Source organism: Rhinoraja longicauda, chromosome 7 (assembly GCF_053455715.1).
Source record: "Rhinoraja longicauda isolate Sanriku21f chromosome 7, sRhiLon1.1, whole genome shotgun sequence".
Taxonomy (NCBI): Eukaryota; Metazoa; Chordata; class Chondrichthyes; order Rajiformes; family Arhynchobatidae; genus Rhinoraja; species Rhinoraja longicauda.
Window position 1 is genome coordinate 40,445,824 of NC_135959.1, and position 25,378 is coordinate 40,471,201.

General features: G+C 41.0%; 1 protein-coding gene across 1 annotated transcript in view; it reads right to left on the minus strand.

Annotated features, from left to right (window-relative positions):
* Nucleotides 1-25,378, minus strand: part of nbeaa (neurobeachin a) — a 449,617-nt gene that overhangs the window by 263,290 nt on the left and 160,949 nt on the right. The window contains exon 30 of the mRNA XM_078403202.1: nucleotides 9,657-10,095. Coding sequence (XP_078259328.1) covers nucleotides 9,657-10,095 — 439 coding nt within the window. The remainder of the gene's footprint in view (nucleotides 1-9,656; nucleotides 10,096-25,378) is intronic.

Sequence of the window (25,378 nt, forward strand, 5' to 3'; positions counted from 1 at the left end):
ACCATCACGTGTACAGCAGAACCAGGGACATTTTTAGTCCACTTTCCAAATGGCATCAAAGATAAACATGATATTTAATGTTATTAAAGATAATTTCTCAAATTAACGATTAATTGCCAGATTCTAGAACAGCTAAAGTCAGAGCCATACAGCATGAAAACACTCTTTAGCCCAATTTGCCTATGCCAGCCAAGATGAACCAACTACACTAGTCCCGCCTGCCTGTGTTTAGCCTTTGTCCCTCTAAAATGTCTTTTAAGTGGTATTATAGTATCTGCCTCAACTACCACCTCTGACAGCTCGTTCCATATTCTCATCACCCTCAGTTTGCATTGTTGCATTTGGCCCATGTCCCTCTGAGCCCTTCCTATCCATTCACCTGTCCAAGTGACATTTAAATGTTGTTATTGTAACTACCTTAGCTACCTCCTCTGGCAACTCGTTCCTATACCTACCACCCTCTGTGTGGTAAAAGTTGCCTTCAGGTTCCTATTAAATGTTTCACCTTAAACCTATGTCCTCCAGTTCTTGATTCCCCAACACTGGGGAAAAGACTCTGTGTATTCAGCCTATCTATTCCCCTCATCTATATATTAAAACTCTAATTTGTTTGTTTGTTTGTTCCTGAACTACAGCCAAAACGGTACATGATAGCGCAACAATTTTAGACACACCTTACTCACCGTCGTTCCTTTGGTGCTAATGGAAGAGGTTTCATTGAAATCGGTGTTATATTTTTAAAGTTATTCACATTTTAAAGTTCAAATCTATCTCCTAGGGAGGGAGGAGGGAGGGAGGGAGGGGGTGGAGGGGGAAGGAGGGAGGGGAGGGGGAGGAGAGAGGGAGGGGAGAGGGGAGAGGGGGAGGAGAGGGTGCTGCACCAATGGAGGAGCGGGTTGGGCCCAATGGGTCCACGGTCTCATGATTTTATAAATCTCTATAAGGTCACCCCTCAGACTCCTGTGCTCATAGAATTAAAGTCATAGCTTGCCCAACATTTCTATATACTCAGTCCTTTGAGTCCTGGCAACATTCTCGTAAATCTTCTCTGCACTTTTTCCAGCTAATGGCATCCTTCCTTTAGCAAGGTGACCAAAACTGAACACAGTACTACAAATGCAGCCTCATCAGCACCTTGTACAACTGTAAAGTAACGTCCCAATATCTATACTCAATACCCTGAAGTATGAAGGCTAATGTACCAAAAGCCTTCTTGACCACCCTGTGTGCCTGTGATGCCACTTTCAGGAAACTATGTACCTGTATCCTAGATACCTGTGCTCTACAACACCCCCCAGGGCTCTCGCATTCACTGTGAATGTCCTGCCTGGTTTGACTTCCCAAAATACAACAACTCTCACATCTGCATTAAACTCCATAAGCCATTCTTCAATTTATTTGCCCAGTTCAAGTAATTTGGAAGGAAGCAAGGTTAACCAATTTTTTTTAAAACAGCACTCAGAGAGAAGGTAATTTTAAGACTTAAAATTACCTGCTTTACAGTTACTTTACAGTTATACAAGGTGCAGGTAATTTTAAGATTTTAGGACTAGATGGTGTGAGCTATAGAGAGAGGTTAAGTAGGTTGGGTCTCTATTCCATGGAGCATAGGAGGATGAGGGGAGATTTGAAAGAGGTATACAAAATCATGAGAGGAATAGATCGGGTAAATGCAGTCTTTTACCCAGAGTAGGGGAATCGAGGACCAGAGGACATAGGTTCAAGGTGAAGGGGAAAAGATTTAATCGGAATCCGAGGGGTAGCTTTTTCACACAGAGGGTGATGGGTGTATGGAACAAGCTGCCAGAGAAGGTAGTTGAGGCTGGGACTATCCCATCGTTTAAGAAACAGTTGGACGGGTACATGAATAGGACAAGTTTGGAGGGTTATGGACCAAGCACAGGCAAGTGGGACTAGGGTAGTTGGAACATTGTTGGCTGTGCCGAAAGGCCTGTTTCCACACTGTATCACTCTATGACTCTATGACTTGTTAGTCTAATATCAGTAAGATGGAAAATACTGAATTCATCAGGGACATGGTAAAAGGCATCGGAAAAAATCATGCAGTCAACATATTTTAAAATAAGGCTTGATAAATCTATTAGATATTTTGCTGTTTTAAAACTAACCTGCACACTAGGGACAATTTAGAACTAGAAACAAGCCCTTTGGCCCACCGAGACTGCACTGACCAGCGATCCCCACACATTAACACTATCCTACACACACTAGAGACAATTTACATTTATACCGAGCCAATTAACCTACAAACCTGTATGTCTTTAGAGTGTGGGAAGAAACCGAAGATCTCAGAGAAAACCCACGCAGTCACGGGGAGAACGTACAAACTCCGTACAAGCACACCCATAGTCAGGATCAAACCAGGGTCTATGGTGCTGTAGGCGCTGTAAGGCAGCAACTCTACCGCTGCGTCACCATGCTCAGTCTGAAGAAGGGTCTCAACCCGAAATGTCATTCATTCCTTCTATCCAGAGATGCTGCCTGTTACGCTGGGTTACTCCAGCATTTTGTGTCTAACCTGCAAACAAACCTGTCGGCCTTTGGTGTGGGAGGAAACTGGAGAAAATCCGTGCAATCACAGGGAGAAAGCATAAACTCCGTGCAGAGACTACCTGTAGCCAGGATTGGACCCAGGTCTCTGGCGTGCAAAAGCAGCAGCTCTACCACTCTTCCACTGTGCTGCCCAAATAGCATATAATGTTGTTATTTTTTTACATCTGGCTAAGGTCTTGATGGTAACAGATGGCATAGCTTTAAGTTGAGAGGGGAAACGTTTAAAGGAGATGTGGGCAAGTTTTTTTTTTACACAGAGGGTGGTGAGTGTTTGGAACGCACTGCCTGGGGTGGTGGCGGAGTCGGGTACCATAGTGGCGTTTAAGCGACTTTTGGATTGGCAAATGGATATGCAGGGAATGGAGGAATATGAATTATGTGCAGGCAGATAAGAGTTGATCTTGGCATCATGTTTGGCACATACATTGTGGGCTGAAGGACCTGTCCCTGTGCTATACTATTCTCTGTTCTATGGGCAAATTTCAAATAGCATGAAACACTGGTAAAAATCCCAGTCAGGAAGAACAAAATATTAGAAAAACTCAAAGGACCAAAGGCAGACAATTCTCCGGGACCCAATGACATGCACCTAAGGATTTAAAGGATTTGACTGTGAACCCATTGGCTGAAGTTTTTTTTTGAAACTCGCTGATTTCCAGGATGGTGTCAGTGGATTGGAAAACTGTAAATGTGACTCAGTGGTGCAAGAAGGGAGGAAGATAAAAGGCAGGGAATATGAGAGTTGCAACACAGGTAAAAAAAACCATTGGAGGTACTCAGCGAGTCAGGCAGCTTCTGTGGAGGGAAACGGAGAGATTACAGGGCCCTCCTTCAGACTAATAGAGTAGAGGGGAGAAAGCTGGTAGAGAATGTGTTGATGAGGCCACACCTGGGCCCCCTTATCTAAGAAAGAATATCATAATATTGGAGGCGGTCCAAAAGAGATTCACCGCAATTCCTGGGGTGAGAGGATTGCTCCGTCTGTCAAGAGAAGCTAAAAGATTGGATGTGTATTCTTTGGGGTTTAGAATAGTGAGAGGTGATCTTATTGAAACAAATAAGATCCTAAGGTGGCATGATGGGGTAGATGTTCAAGATAGACACAAAGTGCTGGAGTAACTCAGCACCTCTGGAGAAAAAGGATGGGTGATATTTTGGGTCGGGACCCTTTTTCAGACCCTTCTCCTAACCTGACATGGGTCTTCTCTCCATTTTCTCCAAAGATGCTACCTGACCCACTAAGTTAATTCAGCACTTTGTGTCTTGCTTTGTAAACAAGCATCTGGAGTTCCTTGTCTCTTCAAGATAAGGGGACTGGTTATTTATAACAGAGGTACGTAAAAATCTCTTCTTGTGGAAGGGTGGTGAAACTCAGAAATTATCTGCCCGGAGATTTATATAGGCTAGCTTGTTAGAAGTATTGAAAGTGAAGGCAGATGTTTTTTTTAAGATTCTGGGTTGAGGATGATGGAGATTTGGCACAGCAAGGGAGTCGGTGTCTGGGACAAGTCAGCATGATCATATTGAATAGTGGGGCAGATTCGAGGGTCCAAGTGGCCTCCTTCTGTTCTGATTTTTTAATGTACTTGCACATTACATTTGTTTGAATTCTTGCTGTAGATTGATAGTCTTTTAATATATTCAAGACTAAGCTAATTTTATGCACTGCAAGAAACATGAGCTTTGGGACAAAGCAACACCAGCCCTGATCTAAATGAAGAGTGGACAAAGCTGAAGGTGTCAAATTGCTTAATCCTATTTCCTAAATTACCAATGAGCATTAATATTTGAAACAATTAATGTATCAGTGTTTTTTATAACAGAACACAGTGCAGCATACCAGCGCCTCTATAAAGTTAAAAACTCTATTTTCTTTTTTTTAAGTGTTTTATTTTAATTTTCAATACAACGTGGAAACAGGCCCTTAGACCCACCAAGTCCACGCCGACCAGCAATTACACGTCTATCCTACATACAAGGGACAATTTCCAGAACCCAATTACCCTACAAACTTACAACCTTTGTACAGACAGCACCCGCAGTCAGGATATCTCTGTGAGGCAGCAACTCTACCATCACGACACTGTGCCGCCCGAATGAATTATATACTTTTTAGCATATGTTGATTTTCTACTTTTATGGGGGGATATTGATTGAAAAACTGTTGATAAATATTGCATAATTGTTAATAGATATGTGTACTGGCACCTTTTTGTCTGCTAGAAAAGCACTGATCAGTACAAAGTAAATTTGCTTACGGAACCAGGCCGGATGCAAAACAAGGACCTGCGCCACGAACTGGGAATCCACCTGGAAGGCCTGGCTCGCACACGTGGCATGGAAGGAGTCAAATGGAGGGCCGGTAAGCAGACCGTCTGAGGTAGCAGTGCACTGTCTCTACGGTGGGGGGCCTACAACAGTCTGGACCGGGTGCTGCTCCAAGAAGTCAAGCGCGTGGACTGGATGTGGCCTACAACAGTGGAGCAGCGGCGGAGGACACTAATGGCTATGCTGAGTTATGCCAACCCTGCAACGCTGCTAGGACAACAGCCTTTCATGGTCAGATCAAGAACCCTGCACTTACAACAACTGGGACTTGAAAATGGCACAGTGGCGACTCTATACACGTCCTCAGTGTGCTACTGCATACACTTGTACTGTATCTGAGATGCTTATCTAAGATGTATCTGAGTGCTTACGTGTAGTGATACTTGGTCTGAACTGATACAAAAATGAATGTCATTGTACGTCGGTCCATGAGAATAATAAAGGGCCTGTCCCACTTAGGCGATTTTAAGGCGACTGCCGGCGACTAGACTGTTGCCGACAGTTTGCCGGAGTGTCGCGGGCATGATCGTGAGGAGTCTTCAAAGAATCGTAGTGGATCTCGGCGCGTCGCTGAGAAATGAACCGGATTTAAATTTCTCGGCGACAGCTGGCTTGTCGCCAGGTATCGTTGCTTATTACGGGCGCTGCCGCATGCTGTCCCCAGGTTTGCTAGGTTGTCGCAGATGCATTTAGAAGCACGTAATATTAAATTAAGTAAGGTAATGTGAAGATACAATAAAATACTTGTGTTTAACCAATTTATTTACCGCCAGGCCATTTGACAGGTAGATTGGAGGCGACAGTTTGACGGTCAGGTAAGCGTGAGAATTTTGCGATGTTTATGGCCATTAGCGATTACTTTTAAAATAGGCTCCCAACCCAGATATGCAACCCAGAAACCAGATATGCATCTCCCGTACATTTTCATAGAATGCCCACACTCGCACAAAAATCCATTTAACCATGTTTAAAATTAAATTTCTTAATACTGCTATTAGTAAACTGGAAGTCAATCCAGTTTATGCCTTGTTACCGTGAAGCTTGGTTTTCAAGTAACCTGGGCAAGATGTTATATTTCAAAACTCTCAAGTAATTACAGACTTGTCAGTAATTTCAGCAAAAATTAGGACGCCGGAGAAGCATTGATAATCTTGGGAATTTCGCGATGTTTCCGAAGACGGTGTTATTTCTTGGCCAGGTGCTAGTTTCACAAAAAAAGTAATTTGTATCGACCTGACCATTGTCGTGGTCATTGTCGTAGGGTAAAAGAAAATTTGACAGTCGCCGGCAGTCGCCTAAAAAATCGCCTAAGTGGGACAGGCCCTTAAAGTACCATACCATACTGGACTGCGTCAGTGTGGCTGAAATAGCTTTGCAATACAAAGATCAACCACAATGTTTCTAGATATGTAAATTCCCCAAAAGCATGAGAAAATAAACGTCTTTTCGAAAAACTTAATTGGCAGGCTGATTCATGTGGACAAGTTCTGTTTTTGAGCAATTGTGCACCACTTGGTTGCAGCACTTAATGTTGATGCTCCCCCAGAAATATTCATGAAACATGAAAATGCATACAAATATAATGACTGGAACTTGCAAAGGAAGCAAATGCATCCTTCTCTTGTGTCATCCTTGACAGTTAGTTTAAAATTTCATTGGAAATTGCTTCATATTAACAACCACTTCCAAATTGTAAAAGGAATGGTGATAATGCATGGCAGTGAAAATGATTAATATCAAAAGAGAAAATGAGACTATACTTTTCTTTCAGAAGATGTATCCAGTGTACTTAGCTTTGCATAGTTCCAAATCATCAATAATTCAAAAATCTACTTCTTTATAAATTTCCTGTCTGAAATAAGTTGTGGTAAGAATATTTGAGCACCACAGTAATTCCCTGAAATATATTGCACATTAAATATAGAAACATAGAAAAATAGGAGCAGGAGTAGGCCATTCAGCCCTTCAAGCCACCATCACCATTCAATATGATCATGGCTGATCATTTAAAATCAGTACCCCGTTCCTGCTTTCCCCCATATCCTTTGACTCCTTTAGCCCTAAGAGCTAAATCTAACTCTCTTGAAAACATCCAGTGAATTGGCCTCCACTGCCTTCTGTGGCAGAGAATTTCACAGACTCACAACTCTCTGGGTGAAAAAATGTTTCCTCATCTCAGTCCTAAAGGCCCACCCCTTATTCTTAAATTATAACCCCCTGGTTCTGGACTCCCCCAACATCGGGAACATTTTTCCTGCATCTAGCCTGTCTAATCCTTTAAGAATTTTATATGTTTCTATAAGATCCCCTCTCATTCTTCTAAATTCCAGTGATTACAAGCTCAGTCGAACCATTCTTTCATCATATGTCAGTCCTGCCATCCCTGGAATTAACCTGGTGAACCTACGCTGCACTCCCTCAATACCAATAATGTCCTTCCTCAAATTAGGAGACCAAAATTGCACACAATACTCCAGGTGTGGTCTCACCAAGGCCCTGTACAACTGAAGTAGGACCTCCTTGCTCCTAAACTCAAAATCTCTCACAATGAAGGCCAACATGCCATAAGCTTTCTTTACTGCCTGCTGTACCTGCATGCTTACTTTCAGTGACTCATGTACAAGCATACCCAGGTCTGCCTAAACAGCCAACTATAGGAAAGATAGCAGTTATAGGTATGCGCATAAAAGCTCCTAGTCTTCGATTCCGTTTAGTTTAAACATATAACAATTGTTACACCAATTTGAGATTATGTACAAGATTTGCTTCCAACAATTACAGAATCTATTTTGTTGGCTAGAAAATTGGTTGACAGACAGAAAGCAAAGAGTGGGGATAAATGGGTCCCTTTCGGAATGGCAGGCAGTGACCAGTGGGGTACCGCAAGGTTCGGTGCTGGGACCCCAGCTATTTACGATATACATTAATGACTTAGATGAAGGGATTAAAAGTACCATTAGCAAATTTGCAGATGATACTAAGCTGGGGGGTAGTGTGAATTGTGAGGAAGATGCAATAAGGCTGCAGGGTGACTTGGACAGGTTGTGTGAGTGGGCGGATACATGGCAGATGCAGTTTAATGTAGATAAGTGTGAGGTTATTCACTTTGGAAGTAAGAATAGAAAGGCAGATTATTATCTGAATGGTGTCAAGTTAGGAAGAGGGGATGTTCAACGAGATCTGGGTGTCCTAGTGCATCAGTCACTGAAAGGAAGCATGCAGGTACAGCAGGCAGTGAAGAAAGCCAATGGAATGTTGGCCTTCATAACAAGAGGAGTTGAGTATAGGAGCAAAGAGGTCCTTCTACAGTTGTACCGGGCCCTGGTGAGACCGCACCTGGAGTACTGTGTGCAGTTTTGGTCTCCAAATTTGAGGAAGGATATTCTTGCTATTGAGGGCGTGCAGCGTAGGTTCACTAGGTTAATTCCCGGAATGGCGGGACTGTCGTATGTTGAAAGGCTGGAGCAATTAGGCTTGTATACACTGGAATTTAGAAGGATGAGGGGGGATCTTATTGAAACATATAAGATAATTAGGGGATTGGACACATTAGAGGCAGGAAACATGTTCCCAATGTTGGGGGAGTCCAGAACAAGGGGCCACAGTTTAAGAATAAGGGGTAGGCCATTTAGAACGGAGATGAGGAAGAACTTTTTCAGTCAGAGAGTGGTGAAGGTGTGGAATTCTCTGCCTCAGAAGGCAGTGGAGGCCAGTTTGTTGGATGCTTTCAAGAGAGAGCTGGATAGAGCTCTTAAGGATAGCGGAGTGAGGGGGTATGGGGAGAAGGCAGGAACGGGGTACTGATTGAGAGTGATCAGCCATGATCGCATTGAATGGCGGTGCTGGCTCGAAGGGCTGAATGGCCTACTCCTGCACCTATTGTCTATTGTCTATTGTCTGCAGTTATTTCTATTGGTGCTATTTGACTTTGTTACAATGCATTAATAATAGCAGTAATGTTAGTTTACTGTTAATTGATGTAATAATGTTAATTTATGTAATAAAATATTTTCAACAAATTGTGTTTGTTTATTTAAAAGTAGAGATAACCTCAAAATCTGTTTCCAACAAATAAAAAAATTAAAGCATGGCTGATAGGTACAAAGGTCTGCAATAAAATGTGTTTTGTAAAGATTTTTTTTAAATTATTAAAAATACCATCATGGGAATTTGGATTTTCATTGAATCGAAATCTGTTTAGTCTGTTCTTAACATAATTACATCTTCCTAAAGACAGATGAGGCAGCAGGAACCTAATATATTTAAAACTAATTGAAAAATTCACTTGACCAGGAGCCGGAGAGTGGGGTCTCACAAAGGCCGATCAAAGCTTCAGAATCTGAAGCAAATTTTTTGATGTTGTCACTCTCAATAGCCTGAATGCCTGACAGCCAAACAGATCCTTCTGGCTTTCTGGCAGTTCATTTCATTGGCAGGTGGCAAACAATTAGACACACCAATTTGTGCCTCGTGATGACATTAAACCATGAAACAAAGTTGTATGTGGAGCTCAGTGATTTGTGTGAAAGCATTTCAAAAATAATACTCTTTGCAGTGGCAACTCATTTCAGGCTGCCACCTCCCATTAGGTCTTTGAGCTGTGAAGATGACAGGCTGGGCTATGTGATGCTGCTGTTCAATCTGCCTCTGAAACCCCCGGAGATCTCTCCTCCTCTCACCAATATCATCTCATCACTCACATTCATAAATACTCTGGTGGGTGAATAAATTAAAACAACATTGAGGTTCTTCACCTGTCAAAGGAATGGAACTGCATGGGAAGAATAGGTTGTGCTTCTCTTTTCACAGTGGGGTCAGGATACAACACTGGTTCTGGCCCAGATTCTGCAGCTTCCATGGGTGCTGCAACCAGGCTTTTCAGAATCTCCTTCACGTTCATGCCTTTTCCTTGGCTGACGCTTGATATTGACAAGGGGGGCTTCAGCACTTCAATTTGAGCTTCGGACAAACATTCTTCCGATTTCTTTACTTCAGAGGACAAGGATGATAGAAGTTCACTCACTGCATCTGACCTAGCAACTAGTTCCAAATCAGAACCATTCATGAGACCAACTAATTGCTCCTCTCCAATGCCCGAGTCAGTATGTGGAATGCAGCTTTCAACCTGCATATCTTCAATTGGTGTGAGGATTTCTTTTTCTTTGTTGTTCTCAGGGAAGGTAACAGGGTTCTCTGCAAGTGGAAACAAAATAAATAATCATCAACTGATTCTGGAGACAAATAAAACAGCAGTCATGCCTATGATCTTAACTTGAAGGAGAATACTTTTAATTATTAAATGTTTTTTTAATTAAAAAAGTAAGTGTACTCAAAATACCAATCTTTGATATGCTAACATGAACCAATGTCTAATAAGCCATATAAGATGTGATGCCAACTTGTACAAATGTATTATTCCAAAATGACTTTTAACATTACGTGGCTGATCAAAATGTATAAAGAAGTTTTAGTACTAAAGGTATGCAAACCTTAACAAATAAACGACCTTTGAATAGAATTTCTTTGTTGTATTTCTATACAATATAGTTCTTGAATACCAGATGTGAAGAAATTAGTACATTTGCTTAAATTTGTGATTGAGTGCATTTAGGTCATGTAAAAAGATTCCTCCATTAATGGGAAATGGCAGATATTACTGCATTATAAACTGTCAAATGCTAACACAAGATAGGATTGCAATAATTAGGCTAAAATCTTCCTGAAATTCTTTAGCGGTTTGTAGCATCTGATAATGGTTTAACACTAATACATAAACCACAAATATATTTCAGCAAAGTAACTTTCGGTATGACTAGATGTTATTTTCAAAAACATAGCATGTCGATAGCATAATGTTGCATTTTACACAAGAAAATCAACTTGCTTTGTACATGTGCTAAAAAATATATATTCATTTGCATCATAACATAACTGTTTGCAGTCACAGATTCAATTAAAAGTAAATTCAGGGTAACTATTCATAAAATAAAATTCCTTTTGCATTGGAGAATTGTATAAATATCAATGAAAACAGGCAGATTAATTTTTGTGGGATACATGGGTACTATAATATGCAGACATCCTTATCAGATATGACTGTCGGCCATGATTCATTACATTCCCGCTTCTCGCCATGAAATTTCAAACATTTAATAAAGTACAATTTTATACGTTATATTTTCATGAGACAAGATATTTTTCTCCCAATATTCTGAGGTCCCAATTCATGTGGTACAAATCAATGCCAAAATTAGTTTAGTTATTTATAAAAAAACTTTTACGCTATTTTGAAAAATATAAAGAGATTAATTTTTGAAATAAATTTTAGTTTATTTTAATTTAAGAAATAACCCTGTAAAGTGAACACATTCACCTACCATTAAATTCAAATATAAAGTCCAAAAATCAACAGCCTTCATATAGGAAAAAGTGAATGCAGAAAATGCAAGTAATTATAAACAGAAAAACATTGTGAGTGGAATATGGAAATATTTTAAAGATATTTTCCATTAATATTTAATCTACACAAATTCAAAAATTTCAATTTGGCACCTATTCAGATTAAGAATTTTTCCTCAAGTGGATTTAATACAAAACAATGTATGTTTCTTAAGCTAATTTTTTTTAAAAGACAATGTTTACATGTACTCTTTTGGTCCATTAAATATAATTTATTAACATTCTGGACATGCAACAATTCCAGACCAACAATTTGAGATATAAATAACGTATACTGTACATTTCAGGACCTGTTTACATTCCCCACAATATAATTTTTAAATGTTTAATACTAAATTTTTAACATATTAAACACTAGAATATATAGATTGCTTTAAAAACACATTATTCATGATTATTTGTTAAAAAAAACCCATTAATGACAAGACTAAATTTAGTCCTGGTAATTATCAATTTCTGTTAAAATATGAGCTTAAATTCTGAAGAATGCTTCACAATAGGTAAACTAAATACTGAATTCAATTTTACTGAAAATGCAGCGTCGTTTCCAGATGAATACGAATGGAGTTAAAAGATCCAAGTCACTTTTAAATGATGCTTTTATAAAAGTTAAATTATACATTTTAATTCATCTGTTCATGAAACATTTTAAGAGCAAATTTTCATATTGAATTAAATGCTATTTAAACCTTTCATCAGCATGATTTTTGTCAGCATTTGCTATTGCTAACTATTCCATTGAAAAAGAGGAAAACATTTCATTTTGAGCCCATGTACAATTTTGTGCCTCTACCAGTCTAGCTACTATGTTCTGAATCTGTTTCACTACAGTTGCAAATACATCTTTATACTTTCCCAAGAGGTAATTTACAAATTAACGTAAGAAAATATTTATCCTATTTAAGAATCTTTTGGTCACGAATTATATTCTCCCATATTTCAAAAGATGATTCTTACCACCTTGAGAATAAGATTAAAAAATCATTACAATACATCATTATTTAAAAAAAATCTGTATTGAAAAAACATCAATGCTACTTATAAATCAAATTTAATACTTCATTTAAACGTGTAGTTGTCTGACTTTTTACAGACCACTTCTAATTTTTCTCCTTACTTCCCATAGGAATGAATCGTGCTTCGGTGCTATTCTATTGTATTTATCCCTCTGAAGGCTCCACTGAGTCTACAACATACACATAAAGCAATTAAAACACAAAGATGGAATCAAAATTTGTCAAAATACCAGTCATGTGTAATTTTGGTCTGCAGCATTTTTCTGTACATTATTCTTCGAGGCCCTTAGTGCACCATATTACATATGATTCAAATGGATATTTATATAGATAATGGATACTTTAGGTGTAAGCAAATCTACAGAAATATTAATTGCTCTGACAAATGATGATGGTATACAAATATTCAAAGAAAAGAGAAAAAAATCTGAAATACAAATCATAGGCATTCTGAAGATTCTGGTACTTTAAAGTTTAACAGGAAAATTATCACTTATTTTAAGAAACTAAAATAATGGTATAGGATAAATTCATGAATTTTCTTTTTCTAAATATTTAAATTTAAATACAAAATTGAGAACTGGAGTAGGCTTTAAACAAAATGATTATTTTCACTCCATGTGTCTTTTAAACATTTAGATTTTAAGTGTAGCTTTGAACCACTTTTTAAAAATGGAGGGACAATTAAAAATCTGATGAGATCAAACAAAAGTGTGAATAATTTACTGCAAAAGTATGATGAAGAGAAGACTCATAAATTTTTCAACATTTGTTTTTTCAGTTTTATACTAACTAGTATTTGCGAGAAAAATTATATTCAGATTTTTTCAGATGTCATTAATAAGTAGAGAGAAAACTACTGATTCTGGGGTTTTTTCATTCTTAAAAATGCAGTTTTCTTCTAAATTTTACTGAGACTTTACCCAGTGAGACATGTTAAATGAAGAACACTGGAAGATGCGAAAATGAAGGTCATCTGAAATATCACCATTATTTCATTTTATAAATAATGAACTTCTTGTCTTTCTCCATGTAAATGGGACAAAATGGTAATTCCTATAATACTTTGGTCAGGCCACATTTGGAGTATTGTGTGCAGCTCTGGTCACCGCATTACAGGAAGGCTGTGGAGGCTTTGGAGATGGTGCAGAAGAGGCATACAGGAATTATGTCTGGATTAGGGGGTATTGGAGCGGTTGGACAGACTTTGATTGTTTTCTCTTGAGTAACAGAGGCTGCAGGGAGATCTGATAAAAGTACAGAAAATTAGGAGAAGCATGGATAGGTACACAGTCAGAATCTTTCCTGCAGGGCGCAAATGTCAAAGACCAGAGGGCAGACTTTAAAGGAGATGAGCTGTGACATTTTGTTTTTACACACAGAGGGTACCTGGAATACACTGCCAGGGGTAGACTGCCAGGTGGTAGAAGCAGATGCAAAATTGGCATTCAGAGGATTTTAGATAAAAGCATGGACATGCAGGGACTGGAGGAATATAGATCATGTGCATGCAGAGGAGATTAATTTATCTTAGCATCATGTTCAGCACAGACATTGTGGGCCAAAGGGCCTGTTGTTCCTGCGTTGTACTGTTCTATGTTACTCTGGGGTTTGATTGTGAGTGTGTTGACCACAGAAAGACCACCAATGGAGGTATTTCTCACCGCCATCTTGGCTATTTTCTAGTGCCTGATATACTGTTACTCAATGAGATATTTTGCAAATGTTATCAATGAGATACAGTGTGTGGTGTGGTCTCAACAGTCTCAACAGACTGCGGAGAGACATGGGGAGGAGCAAATCGAACATGCTGAAGTGGGGATATACTGAAGATACGGCAGACTTCGAGTGCGGACGGGGCCTCCAGACTATGGAACATCTCCTGAGCTGTGACATGCTGCATGACACATGCAGTGTAAAGGATCTTGCAGAGGCCAATGATGTGGCACTAAAATTTGCTCACTATTGGCAAACAGTTGTGTGATGACGCAAATAAAATCAATGAGATGGCTGAAAGCTTCAAATTCCTATGTCAATATCACCAACAATTTCTCCCCTACCACCCATATTGAAGCAACGACCAAGAAAGCACACCAACACTTCTACTTCCTTAGAAGGCTTAGGAAGTTCAGCATATCCCCTACAACTCTCACCAACCTACAGATGCACCATAAAAAGCATTTTATCAGGATGCATCACAGCTTGGGTTTGGGAACAGCTCCTTCCAAGACCACAAAAAATGGCAGCAAATTGTGGACGCAGCCCATACCATCACACACACCAACCTTCCATTGACTCTATTTATACCTCACGCTGGTTCGGCAAGGGCAGCAGCATAATTAAGGACAAGAGGCCACTACCTCTTCTTTCCTCTTCCATCACACAAAAGGTATAGAAGTGTGAAAACACCCACCTTCAGATTCAGTTTCTTCCCAGCTGTTATCAGGCAACTGAATCATCTTACCACGGCAGTCCTAAACTACTATCTACCTCGTTGGTGACCCTCGGACTATCCTTGTTCGGACTTTACTGGCTTTACTTTGCACTAAACGTTATTCCATGATCATGTATCTATACACTGTAAATGGCTTAATTGCAATCATGTATTTACTTTCTGCTGGATAGCATGCAACAAAAAGCTTTTCACTGTACTTCGGTACACCTGACAATAAATTAAACTGAAGCTGAACTGATAGTGATGTTCTATGGCTTTGTGGTTGAAGAAAATCCTTTTCTTCAATCCTTTTCAGGAAGGGGAGGTAGGTGGAGGTAGGGAGGAGGGGCTTCTGCTTACAAGCCTTGCAGTGAAGAAACCTAATGGCATGTTGGCCTTCATTGTGAGAGGATTTGAGTTTAGGAGCAAGGAGGTCCTACTGCAGTTGTATAGGGCCCTGGTATGACCGCAACTGGAGTATTTTGGTCTCCTAATTTGAGGAAGGACATTATTGCTATTGAGGGAATGCAGCATAGGTTCACCAGGTTAATTCCCAGGATGGCGGGACTGACATTTGATGAAAGAAAGAGTCGACTGTGCCTCTGTTCACTGGAATTTAGAAGGATGAGAGGGGATCTTATATAAACATATAAAATTCTTAAAGAATTGGACAGGGTAGATGCTGGAAAAATGTTCCCGATGTTGGGGGAGTCCAGAACCAGGGGTCATAGTTTAAGCATAAGGGGTAGGCCTTTAGGACTGAGATAAGGAAACATTTTTTCACCCAGAGAGTTGTGAATCTGTGGAATTCTCTGTCACAGAAGGCAGTGGAGGCCAATTCACTGGATGTTTTCAAGAGAGAGTTAGATTTAGCTCTGAGGGCTAAAGGAATCAAGGGGATATGGGGAAAAAGCAGGAACGGGGTACTGATTTTAGATGATCAGCCATGATCATATTGAATGGTGGTGCTGGCTTGAAGGACCAAATAGCCTACTCCTGCATCTATCCTTCTATGTTTCTAAAGTTAGCCAGTGCCTGCTCACTTAGCTCAAACGATGCATCCAGCCTTTTCCAACTGTAGAACATAGAAAAAATCAGTACATGGTAGAAATGCTGTACTTTATATTGGACATATATTATTCTATTATATATGCAATATTCTATGGGAAAATAACTGCAGATGCTGGTACAAATCGATGGTATCACAAAATGCTGGAGTAACTCAGCAGGTCAGGCAGCATCTCTAGAGAGAAGGAATGGGTGACATTTCGGGTCAAGACCCTTCTTCAGACCGAAGAAGGGTCTCGACCCGAAACATCACCCATTCCTTCTCTCCAGAGATGCTGCCTGACCTGCTGAGTTACTCCAGTATTTTGTGATACCTGCAATATTCTATATAATGTTATACTTCTATATTCTATACACACTCTAAGGGAGCCATATGCAAAGGTGGTCATCAAGATTAAAACATATTTCTCCAGTTGCATATAAGCATTTTGCATGGTATCATAGAACATAGAACCGTACAGCACAAGAACAGGCCCTTCAGCCCACGATGGAATATTTAAAGACTCTTTCTACCGTAGGCCTTCTGACAAAGTGCATGATAGCTCAGAACAATTTACTACCAAATGTTTCCAACTTGCGAACTCCAAGTCCAGGACACATTCAAACACAGCGCAGCCTATGTAAAGTCGTTGAGTAAAAGCCACTGTGTAATTCCACCATCATCAGACCGCCTAAGCACACACGTGTGAGAGGACGCAGCCTATATTATGGACACAATCATTGGTTACAAACAGACCCACAATTGCCAAAATTTGTCCAATCTCTATAATAGTCATGATCACATAAAAATAGAAAAAATTAAAGTAGATTGACTTTCAAGACAATGGCAAAGTACTTTGTCTATCCTGCAAAATAAAAGCATCTTGTAGATTCTATTTTTCAAATATTAACAAACTATGTTCAACCTTCTTCAACTGGATGCAGTATAACTTTATTTCATTAGGACATATCTTGTATAAGATGATTTGTTGCAAAAAAAAACCAAATATGACCCAAAACATGGCCTCTCCATGTTCTCCAGAGATGCTGCCTGACCCGCTGAGTTACTCAAGGACTGTTTTGTTTTGTAAACCAGCATCTATGTTCCTTGTTTCTCCATTTAACTTAATACAGATTCTGTCAAATTAAGAGTTAAAAAGTAAAGGTACCCCAATTTACCGAATAGCATAAGCAATTATATACTTCATCTCCCTTGTTTAAAAATAAAAAATAATTGTTACAGAAGCTTAGTTTTACAGTTCACGACACTCTTAGAGTTCAAGCTTATAAATCTGGAACAGTTTTCACCAGCTTTCGGTGGTATTGGGTCAAATCACTGTGCAAAGACGGACAGCACATTACCAGATTGAGCAACCTCTGGCCTTAGCTGCTTCAGCTAGTTGCCAGATGTTTTTTTTAATAACTTTTATCAAGGCAACTAATGAGATTGGCACTAAATTATCGAAAAATATGGACCACTCTGTCAGTGACATCAACTCATGAGAAACGGCCTTATTTGTTACACCTTCACAAAAGTCTTGTTTAGCCATGATTTACGAAGTGTGCTGCAACAACTTACTACCAATTACATTCATTAAGTTCATATAATACGCCAAGCAAATTAAACCAGGATCAATGGACACAACAGCAGGGAACATAGGATCTTCAAATTATATTGTGAAGTATAATTTTGGTTGCGCAGGCTGATAATTGGCTGCTTCCTTGTTCTCGAGATTAATGTTTCCTTTTTAAATGCAACTAGACCAAGTGGATCCGTTGGGCCCAAACCACTCCTGCATTGGTGCAGCACCCTCTCCCCCCCCACTCCCCATCTCTCTCCCCCCCTCGCCCCCTCCCCTATCCCTCCCCTCACCCCCCATTCCACCCCCCTTCCCCCCCTCTCCCTCTCTCTCTCCCTCCTCCCCTCTCCCTCTCCTCCGTAGGGTTGCCTCTCCTGCATTGGTGCAGCACCCTCTCCCCCACTCCCTCCCCCCCCTCCCCCTCCCTCCACCCTCTCCCTCCCCAACCCCCCTCCCTCCCTCCCTCCCTCCAGGGAGCAACCTGCGGTTGCCGTAGCAACCCGCCTCCCAGCCTGGGCGGCCGCCATTGGTAGAGCGGGGGGGGGGGGGGGGGGTGGAAGAGTTCTGTCCCGTCCCAGTGGGAATGTTCAATGGTAGATGCGGCGGCTCTCCCACTGTTGCTGAGCCGCTGGACTTTGGTCGGCATGGGGAAGGCCGGGGAGAGGAGGGGGGATGGGGGAACCGAGTGCAGGCCCAGCGACAGGCCCAGGCTGCAGCAGACCGCCGCTGCTGCTGCTGCCGCCTTCCCCTTGACCCACCTCAGGCTCGCGGTTACCCGGTCACATCCAGGCCCGGACCCAGGCTCCAGCTGCTTCCCCCGCCACCAGGCCTGGCTCTGTTCCTGGATGGGGATTGTAATATAATTGTATAATAGTTTCAATTGGTATATTTGTTTGTATAGTATTCTGGTGGTGGGTTCTGTTTTGGTTTTATTGTATTGTATATATTATTTTAATATTTGAATAAATATTTTTGATTAAAAAAAAACAGGCCTGGCTCTCCCACCCCCAAGAGACAGGTGGCCTAACCCTGCTCAACGGGCCCCAACTGCGCAGACGCGGACGCGTTTGTTCTGAGCACGCGTGGATGTGGCGGCCATCTTACCAGATCAACGGAGCCCCAACTGCGCATGTGCTTTTTAAAAACTTTAAAATGTGAATAACTTTTAAAATATAACACCGATTTCAATGAAACTCCTTCCATGCCACCACGGGACAAAGGTGAGTAAGGTGGGCCTAAAATTGTCGCACTATCGTGTACCGTTTTGGCTGTATTTCAGGAACAAACAAGCAAACGAGTTTTAGTATATAGATAACATACCAAGAACCTGCAGAGATTTGGAGAAAAAGAATTACACAGCTATGTGTCAGAAATTTCTAACAGATATTTCTAATCTAGACTTGTTAAATCATATTGAAAAATTACAATTTAATTATTTTGAACGCAGAAAATATTATTTTTGGAACGTAAACTCAAAACAAAATGGTGATGGCAAATGTAAAATATAAGTCTCTAACAATACAAATGTATTGAAAAACCTCTCAATGCAATACATTATAAAATACATTGTAAACGTTTTGCTATGCCAATCAGATAGCAATGTAATTGCACCATAATATTTTAAAAGTATATTTTACTTAAATCATCCACTCAAAGCATATTTTTAAATCATTACACTCCAAAAATGTTATTTCTCATTAAAAAAATACACCTTAGAGCAGCTTCCAATTAAACATTGACAGTTCCCAGGAGAGAGATTGCTTATGAGGAGGATTTGGGGGCAGACAGACTTGCAGGGAATCCCAACGAGCCAGTCAATTGTTCGGGCAGGAGGTTCATTTTGTGTATCAGACTCATTAACATATGAGCTGTGGGTTGATAATAATGGGTCAAATCATACTGGTCCAAGCCTTCTGTCTGAAACCACTCAGTACGTCCACATAAAAAGACTGCTTTTATTGATTTCCATAAGTCCTTGCATGGTCAGAAATTTAGATTAATGATAGATTCAAGGGCAGCAAAACTAAGATTGGATCATAACCCAGCAGTTCTGAACTAGCTACAATTAAAATGGGATCTCGACTATCGAAAGTTCATTATTGCAGTGTATGTAGATGCCCTGTCAGGGAAATAATAAATGTCTTAAAGTTATTAATACAAAACAATACAAGACATTTTCCACTTCTCTTACTTATGCAATGCAACATCTTGGTAAATAGGCAGACACACAATACTTGTTCAAATATGGAAATATGTCTTGATTGTATGGCTAAACCATTTCAAAATAAAACAAAATCATCCCAAATTACCCATAAAGGAGTCAGACTATGTATTAAGCAGTTAAAAAATGTCGGATCAATTTAAGGGTGCAGTGGCAAAGCCTCAGAATAAAAGGACGTATCTTTAGATTGGAGAGGAGGAGGAATTTATTTCGCCGGAGGGTGGTGAATCCGTGGAATTCATTGCTATAGATGGCTGTGGAGGCCAACTCATTGGGTATTTTTTGAGTGGAGAGAGATAGGTTCTTGATTAGTAAGGGTGTCAAAGGTTACGGTGTTGAAGGCAGGAGAATAGGGTTGAGAGGAAAACAGATCAGCCATGATCGAATGGCGAAGCAGACTCGATAGGCCGAATGGCCTAATTCTGCTCCTATGTCTTATGGTCCTAGAGTCTTATGGTCTAAGGCCTACTGGATCTCCCGGTTGCTAACCACTTTAACTGCTCTTCCCATTCGCGTTCTGCTCTGGGCCTCCTCTATTTTCAGAATGTGGCCGCACACAAACTGAAGGAACAGCACTTCATATTCCACAGGTAGTTTACAACCCAACGGTATGAACATTGAATTCTCCAATTTTAGGTCCCCCCCTTTCACCCCCATCTTGGACCAACTTAGACTCTCCCCCATTTCTCCCCTCCTTCCCACCCCTTCACCTACATTCCTTCTCTGGCTTCACAATTCACAACACTTGTATCCCTATTTCGCACCTTTCGTCTGTTCATCTCTGGCCTTTGTCAAAACATCTGCCAATAAACCCCCCTCACCTGTGTCTACATATCACTCGCCATACTTTCTCCTACCCCTCCTCTCTTCCAGCTTTCTTCCCTCTTCCCTACCACAATCACTCTGAAGAAGGATCCTGACTCAAATGTCACCTATCCATGTTCTCCAGGGATGCTGCCTGACCTTCTGAGTTACTCTAGAACTTTGTTTTTTTTAAATAAACCAGCATCTGCAGTTCCTTGACTCTACCATGTTGTGTTGGCTGCCCAGTGGACCCATAAGCTGGGATACTGTTTGATTCACCACTACCCCATTGTGGATATTGGACTTTGTCTCTGGAGCATTCTCTGCAATGCTGAGAACTATATTCGGCACACTACATCTGTCCCTTTGCTCTACCTATTGTACGAGTTTGGCTTGATTATATTTATATACATTATAATCTGATCTGATTGCATAGCATGCAAAAAAAAGCTTTTCAATGTACCTCAGTACACATAACAATAATAAACCTAAACCTAAACTTAAACCAGTATATTGGGATTATTTCAAAGCTGAGAAGCACTAGCTGGCTGTGTCCAGAAGGATAAAGCTAGGTCTCTAGCAGATGGTGACCAAGAGGGATAAACTTACATGAGCTCGGTCACACTAATCTAAGTGTCGCGGATGCATCTGTCAGTATAGGGAGGAGAGGGCACCAGTCCTTTTGATGACAAAATACTTTGTTTTTACACAAATACTTTCCATCACATTGCATGATAGCACCATTCTGTTTAATTTCCTCAGAAAAGATCTGGAATCTCAAAACTGGACACGCATGAAGCGCTGTTAGCCATTAGCGGCACCAGAAATGTACCTGACGCATTCTAATCTCATGGTCCACCACATCCCTCACTCTACCAAAATTATCGACTCAGCAGATCAATAGCAGATCAATGAACAGGCATAGATAGAAATGAGGCAGAACCGACAAATAATTAAAACTACAACTACTAACTACAGAGACACGAGAAGCAACAGGTCATGGTTTACAAATAAACAGACACAAAGTGCTGGAATAACTCAGTGGGTCAGGCAGCATCTCTGGAATCAATGGAGAGGCGATGTTTCGGGTTGGGTTCCTTCTTCAGACTGATTCTGGTGGTGGTAGGGGTGGGAAGAAATCTGGAAGAATGGTGGGGGCAAGACAAAGCTTGGCAAGTGGTAGGTGGATACAGGTGAGAGGAGTTTTTGATAAGCAGATGGTTGGACAAAAGCGAGATATAAAGAGACAATAAGTGCGAGATAGAAATAGAAGAGTTACGAATTGTGAAGCCAGGGGATGGGTGTAATAACTACATACATGCTAAGCAACTAACATGACATGCAATAGGATAGAACTCAGCTTTCAGAATCAGAGGGAGCACGTAAAACCTATTAGAAGTTAGGAGGTCTAGTTTAGTTTATTATTGTCAAGTGTACTGAAGTACCGTGAAAAGTTTTTCATTGTGTGCTGTCTAGTCAAAGAAAAGACACATGAATACAATCAAGTCATCCACAATGTACAGATAGAGGATAAGGGTACAATATTTAGTATAAGATAAGGTCCAATAAAGTGCAATTAAAGATAATTCAAAGGAATGGGAGATCAGGAACGCACTTTAGCTGCTGAGAAGTGTCTCCAAGAACATCCCCAATCCTTAAAGAACTCAATGAAATATCTGCAAACATGAATGAATGAATGAATAAGTTTATTGGCCAAGTATGTGCATATACAAGGAATGTGCCTTGGTGCTCCGCTCACAAATGACAACACAAACATACAGTTAACAATTAAAAATAAAGCATAACCACATCAAAACAATAAGGATACAACATTACGGTCTAAAAATGTGGGTGAAAATAAACCAGAGCAAAAAAGAGACTACAGACTTTGGTTATTGAGTAGAACTACTACCCGTGGGAAAAAAAGCTGTTTTTGTGTCTGGCTGTGGCAGTCCGGAGTCGCCTCCAAGAGGGAAGTGCTTCAAAGATTTTGTGGCCAGGGTGAGAGGGGCCAGAGATGATCTTGCCCGCTCGCTTCCTGGCCCTTGCAGTGTACAGTTCGTCAATGGAGGGAAGGTTGCAGCCAACAACCTTCTCAGCTGTGCGAACGATCCGTTGCAGCCTCCGGATGTCGTGCTTGGTGGCTGAGCCAAACCAGACCATGATGGAGAAGGTGAGGACGGACTCAATGGTAGCAGTATAGAATTGGACCATCATTGCCTGTGGCAGATTGTGTTTCCTCATTTGCCGCACGAAGTATATCCTCTGTTGGGCCTTTTTGACTGTGGAGTCGATGGTGCCCCCCATTTAAGGTCCCTGGAGATGATGGTTCCAAGGAACTTAAATGACTCCACAGATGTGACTGTGGTGTTGTTGATGGTGAGTGGGGGGAGGGGAGGGGGAGCTCTTCGAAAGTCTACAATTAGTGCTTTTGTCTTCCACCTTGTGTCACAACACAGAAAAGCAGACGTTTTTAGAAAAAATAGATGGATTGCAAAATGTCTACATTCAAAAGACCTGGGTGTTTTTGCACAATCAATGAAAGTTAGTTGATAAGGCAGATAGATATATTTACTTTTATTGCAAGAGAATTTTGAGTACAGCAGTAAAGACACAATATTACAATTATAAAAGGCCGTGGTGACACTTTTGTTCCAGATACTTGAATTTTGCTGAATGCTTCACACAATGCTGAAGGAACTCAGGCAGCATCGGTGGAGGGAAATGGACAAAATAGTGCAAATGATGGAATTTGATAAGAAAGGATATTCTCGCAGCTTCTTTCTCTCTACTCAAGATGAGGTTTTCCACTCCAGGAAATTTGTGATGTTCCCTTTCTTCAGGAAATGGGGCATTCCCTTTAGTTCTGGGTGGAGCTCTCACCTGTGCCCCAACATTTCCCACAATTCTGCTCTGGTCCACCCTCTCCACAGGCAGAACTGGGATAGAGGTCGGCTTGGGACAGCACAGTGGCACAGCGGTAGAGTTACTGCCTAACAGTCTCAGCGACCTGGGTTTGAACCTGACTACGTGTACTGTTTGTATGGAGTTTATTACCTTCTCCCTGTGACCACGTGGGTTTTCTCCGGGTGCGCCAGTTTCCTCCCACACTCCAAAAATGTACAGGTTTGTAGCTTAATTGGCTTCTGTAAATTGTACATTGTCCCGAGTGTGTCGGATAGTGTTAGTGATCGCTAACAGTGGGCACACTCAGTGGGCCGAAGGGCCTGTTTCAATACTGTATCTCTAAAATAAAGGTCCCCTCATCATCATCTTTTCCCCACCAACTTCTGCATCAAACACGTTTTTTCCGCCACCTTCAATGCAATCTTACCACCAGTCACATCTGCTCCTCCCCACCCCATTCTTCTTTCCTCAGAGACTAATCTCTGCATGATTCTATGGTTCGCTCGTCCCTCCTCCTCAACCACAGCTCCCCAAGCCCCAGGTACTTTCCCCTGCAACCGCAGAAGGTGCAACACTTGTCTCTACTCCTCCTCCCTCACCTCCATCCAGGGACACCTCTAGTCTTTCCAGATGAGAGAGGTGTTTATATGCACCTTCTCTAACCTCATCTCTAACATTCGGTGCTCTCAAAGTGATCTCCTCTACATCGGTGAGACCTAGTGTAGACTAGGCCCCAGTTTGCCAAACGGTTGTTCTCCATCTACCATGCTCCCGGTTGCTGACCATTTTAAACCCCCTTCCCATTCTCATACTGACCCGTTTTGTCTTCTGCCTCCCCCTCTGCCAGAATGAGACACATACAAACTGCAAGAACAGCATCCCATATTCACCTTGGCTCATATTCTTAATGGCTAGCTAACAAACCGATGTCAAGAACTGAAGTCTGAAGAAGAGTCCTAACTTGAAACGTCACTTGTCCATTCCCTCTACATTTGCTGCCTGACCTGCTGAGTTACTCCAGCACTTTGTGCTTTAGTTGGAAACATATTTCCTCTGCATTATCATTGCTGGGTTTAGATCTGGAACTCTCTACCCTGCAACAAAGTGGAACCACTACAGCTCTCCACCTCCTTCTCAAGGACAACCTAGACTGTGCAATAGGTCTGACCTTTCCAGCCTCATCCGGCAAAATGATTTTTGTTTTAACGTAGTAGGTAATTTTAGGACAGATATCAGCAAAAATGTATTTGCGAAAGGGTGGCCAACAGCTGGTACAAAAGTTGAAACAACTGAGGATTGTTGAAGTCAAAAGAGAAGGGATGCCAGAAAAATTAGATCAAATGGGTGCCTGAAGAACATTTTGTATCCATTTCAATCTTCATCTTGCAAACTCAGAAACAATACTCCAAAGACGTACAGGTATGTAGGTTAATTGGCTGGGTAAATGTAAAAATTGTCCCTAGTGGGTGTAGGATAGTGTTAATGTACGGGGATCGCTGGGCGGCACGGACTTGGAGGGCCGAAAAGGCCTGTTTCCGGCTGTATATATATGATATGATATGATTAATCAAATCTGTCACTTAGGTGGGTCAAGAGAAAATGTGTCATACTGAGTATTTTGAGAACCTTGCATCAAATTTTTGTTAATTTAACTCTTCAAATCTCATGCAGAAAAGATTTATGAGGATGTTGCCAGGACTTGACGGCCTATACTATAGGTAGAGGTTGAGCAGGCTAGTTCCTTGCAGCATAGGAGCATGAGGGATAATCTTGTAGAGGTGCATAAAATCATGAGGGGATGAGGGGAATAGATCCCCACAGAGCACAGTCTTTTAACCAGAATAGGGGAATTAAGGACCAGAGGTTTTAGGTGAGAAGGTATAAGGAACGCTGACAGAGGAGATGGTTGAGGTAGGAACTATAACATTTAAAAGACATCTGGACAGGTGCATGGATAGGAAAGATTTAGTGGGAAATGGGCCAAACGTGGACAGGTGGGACCAGTGTA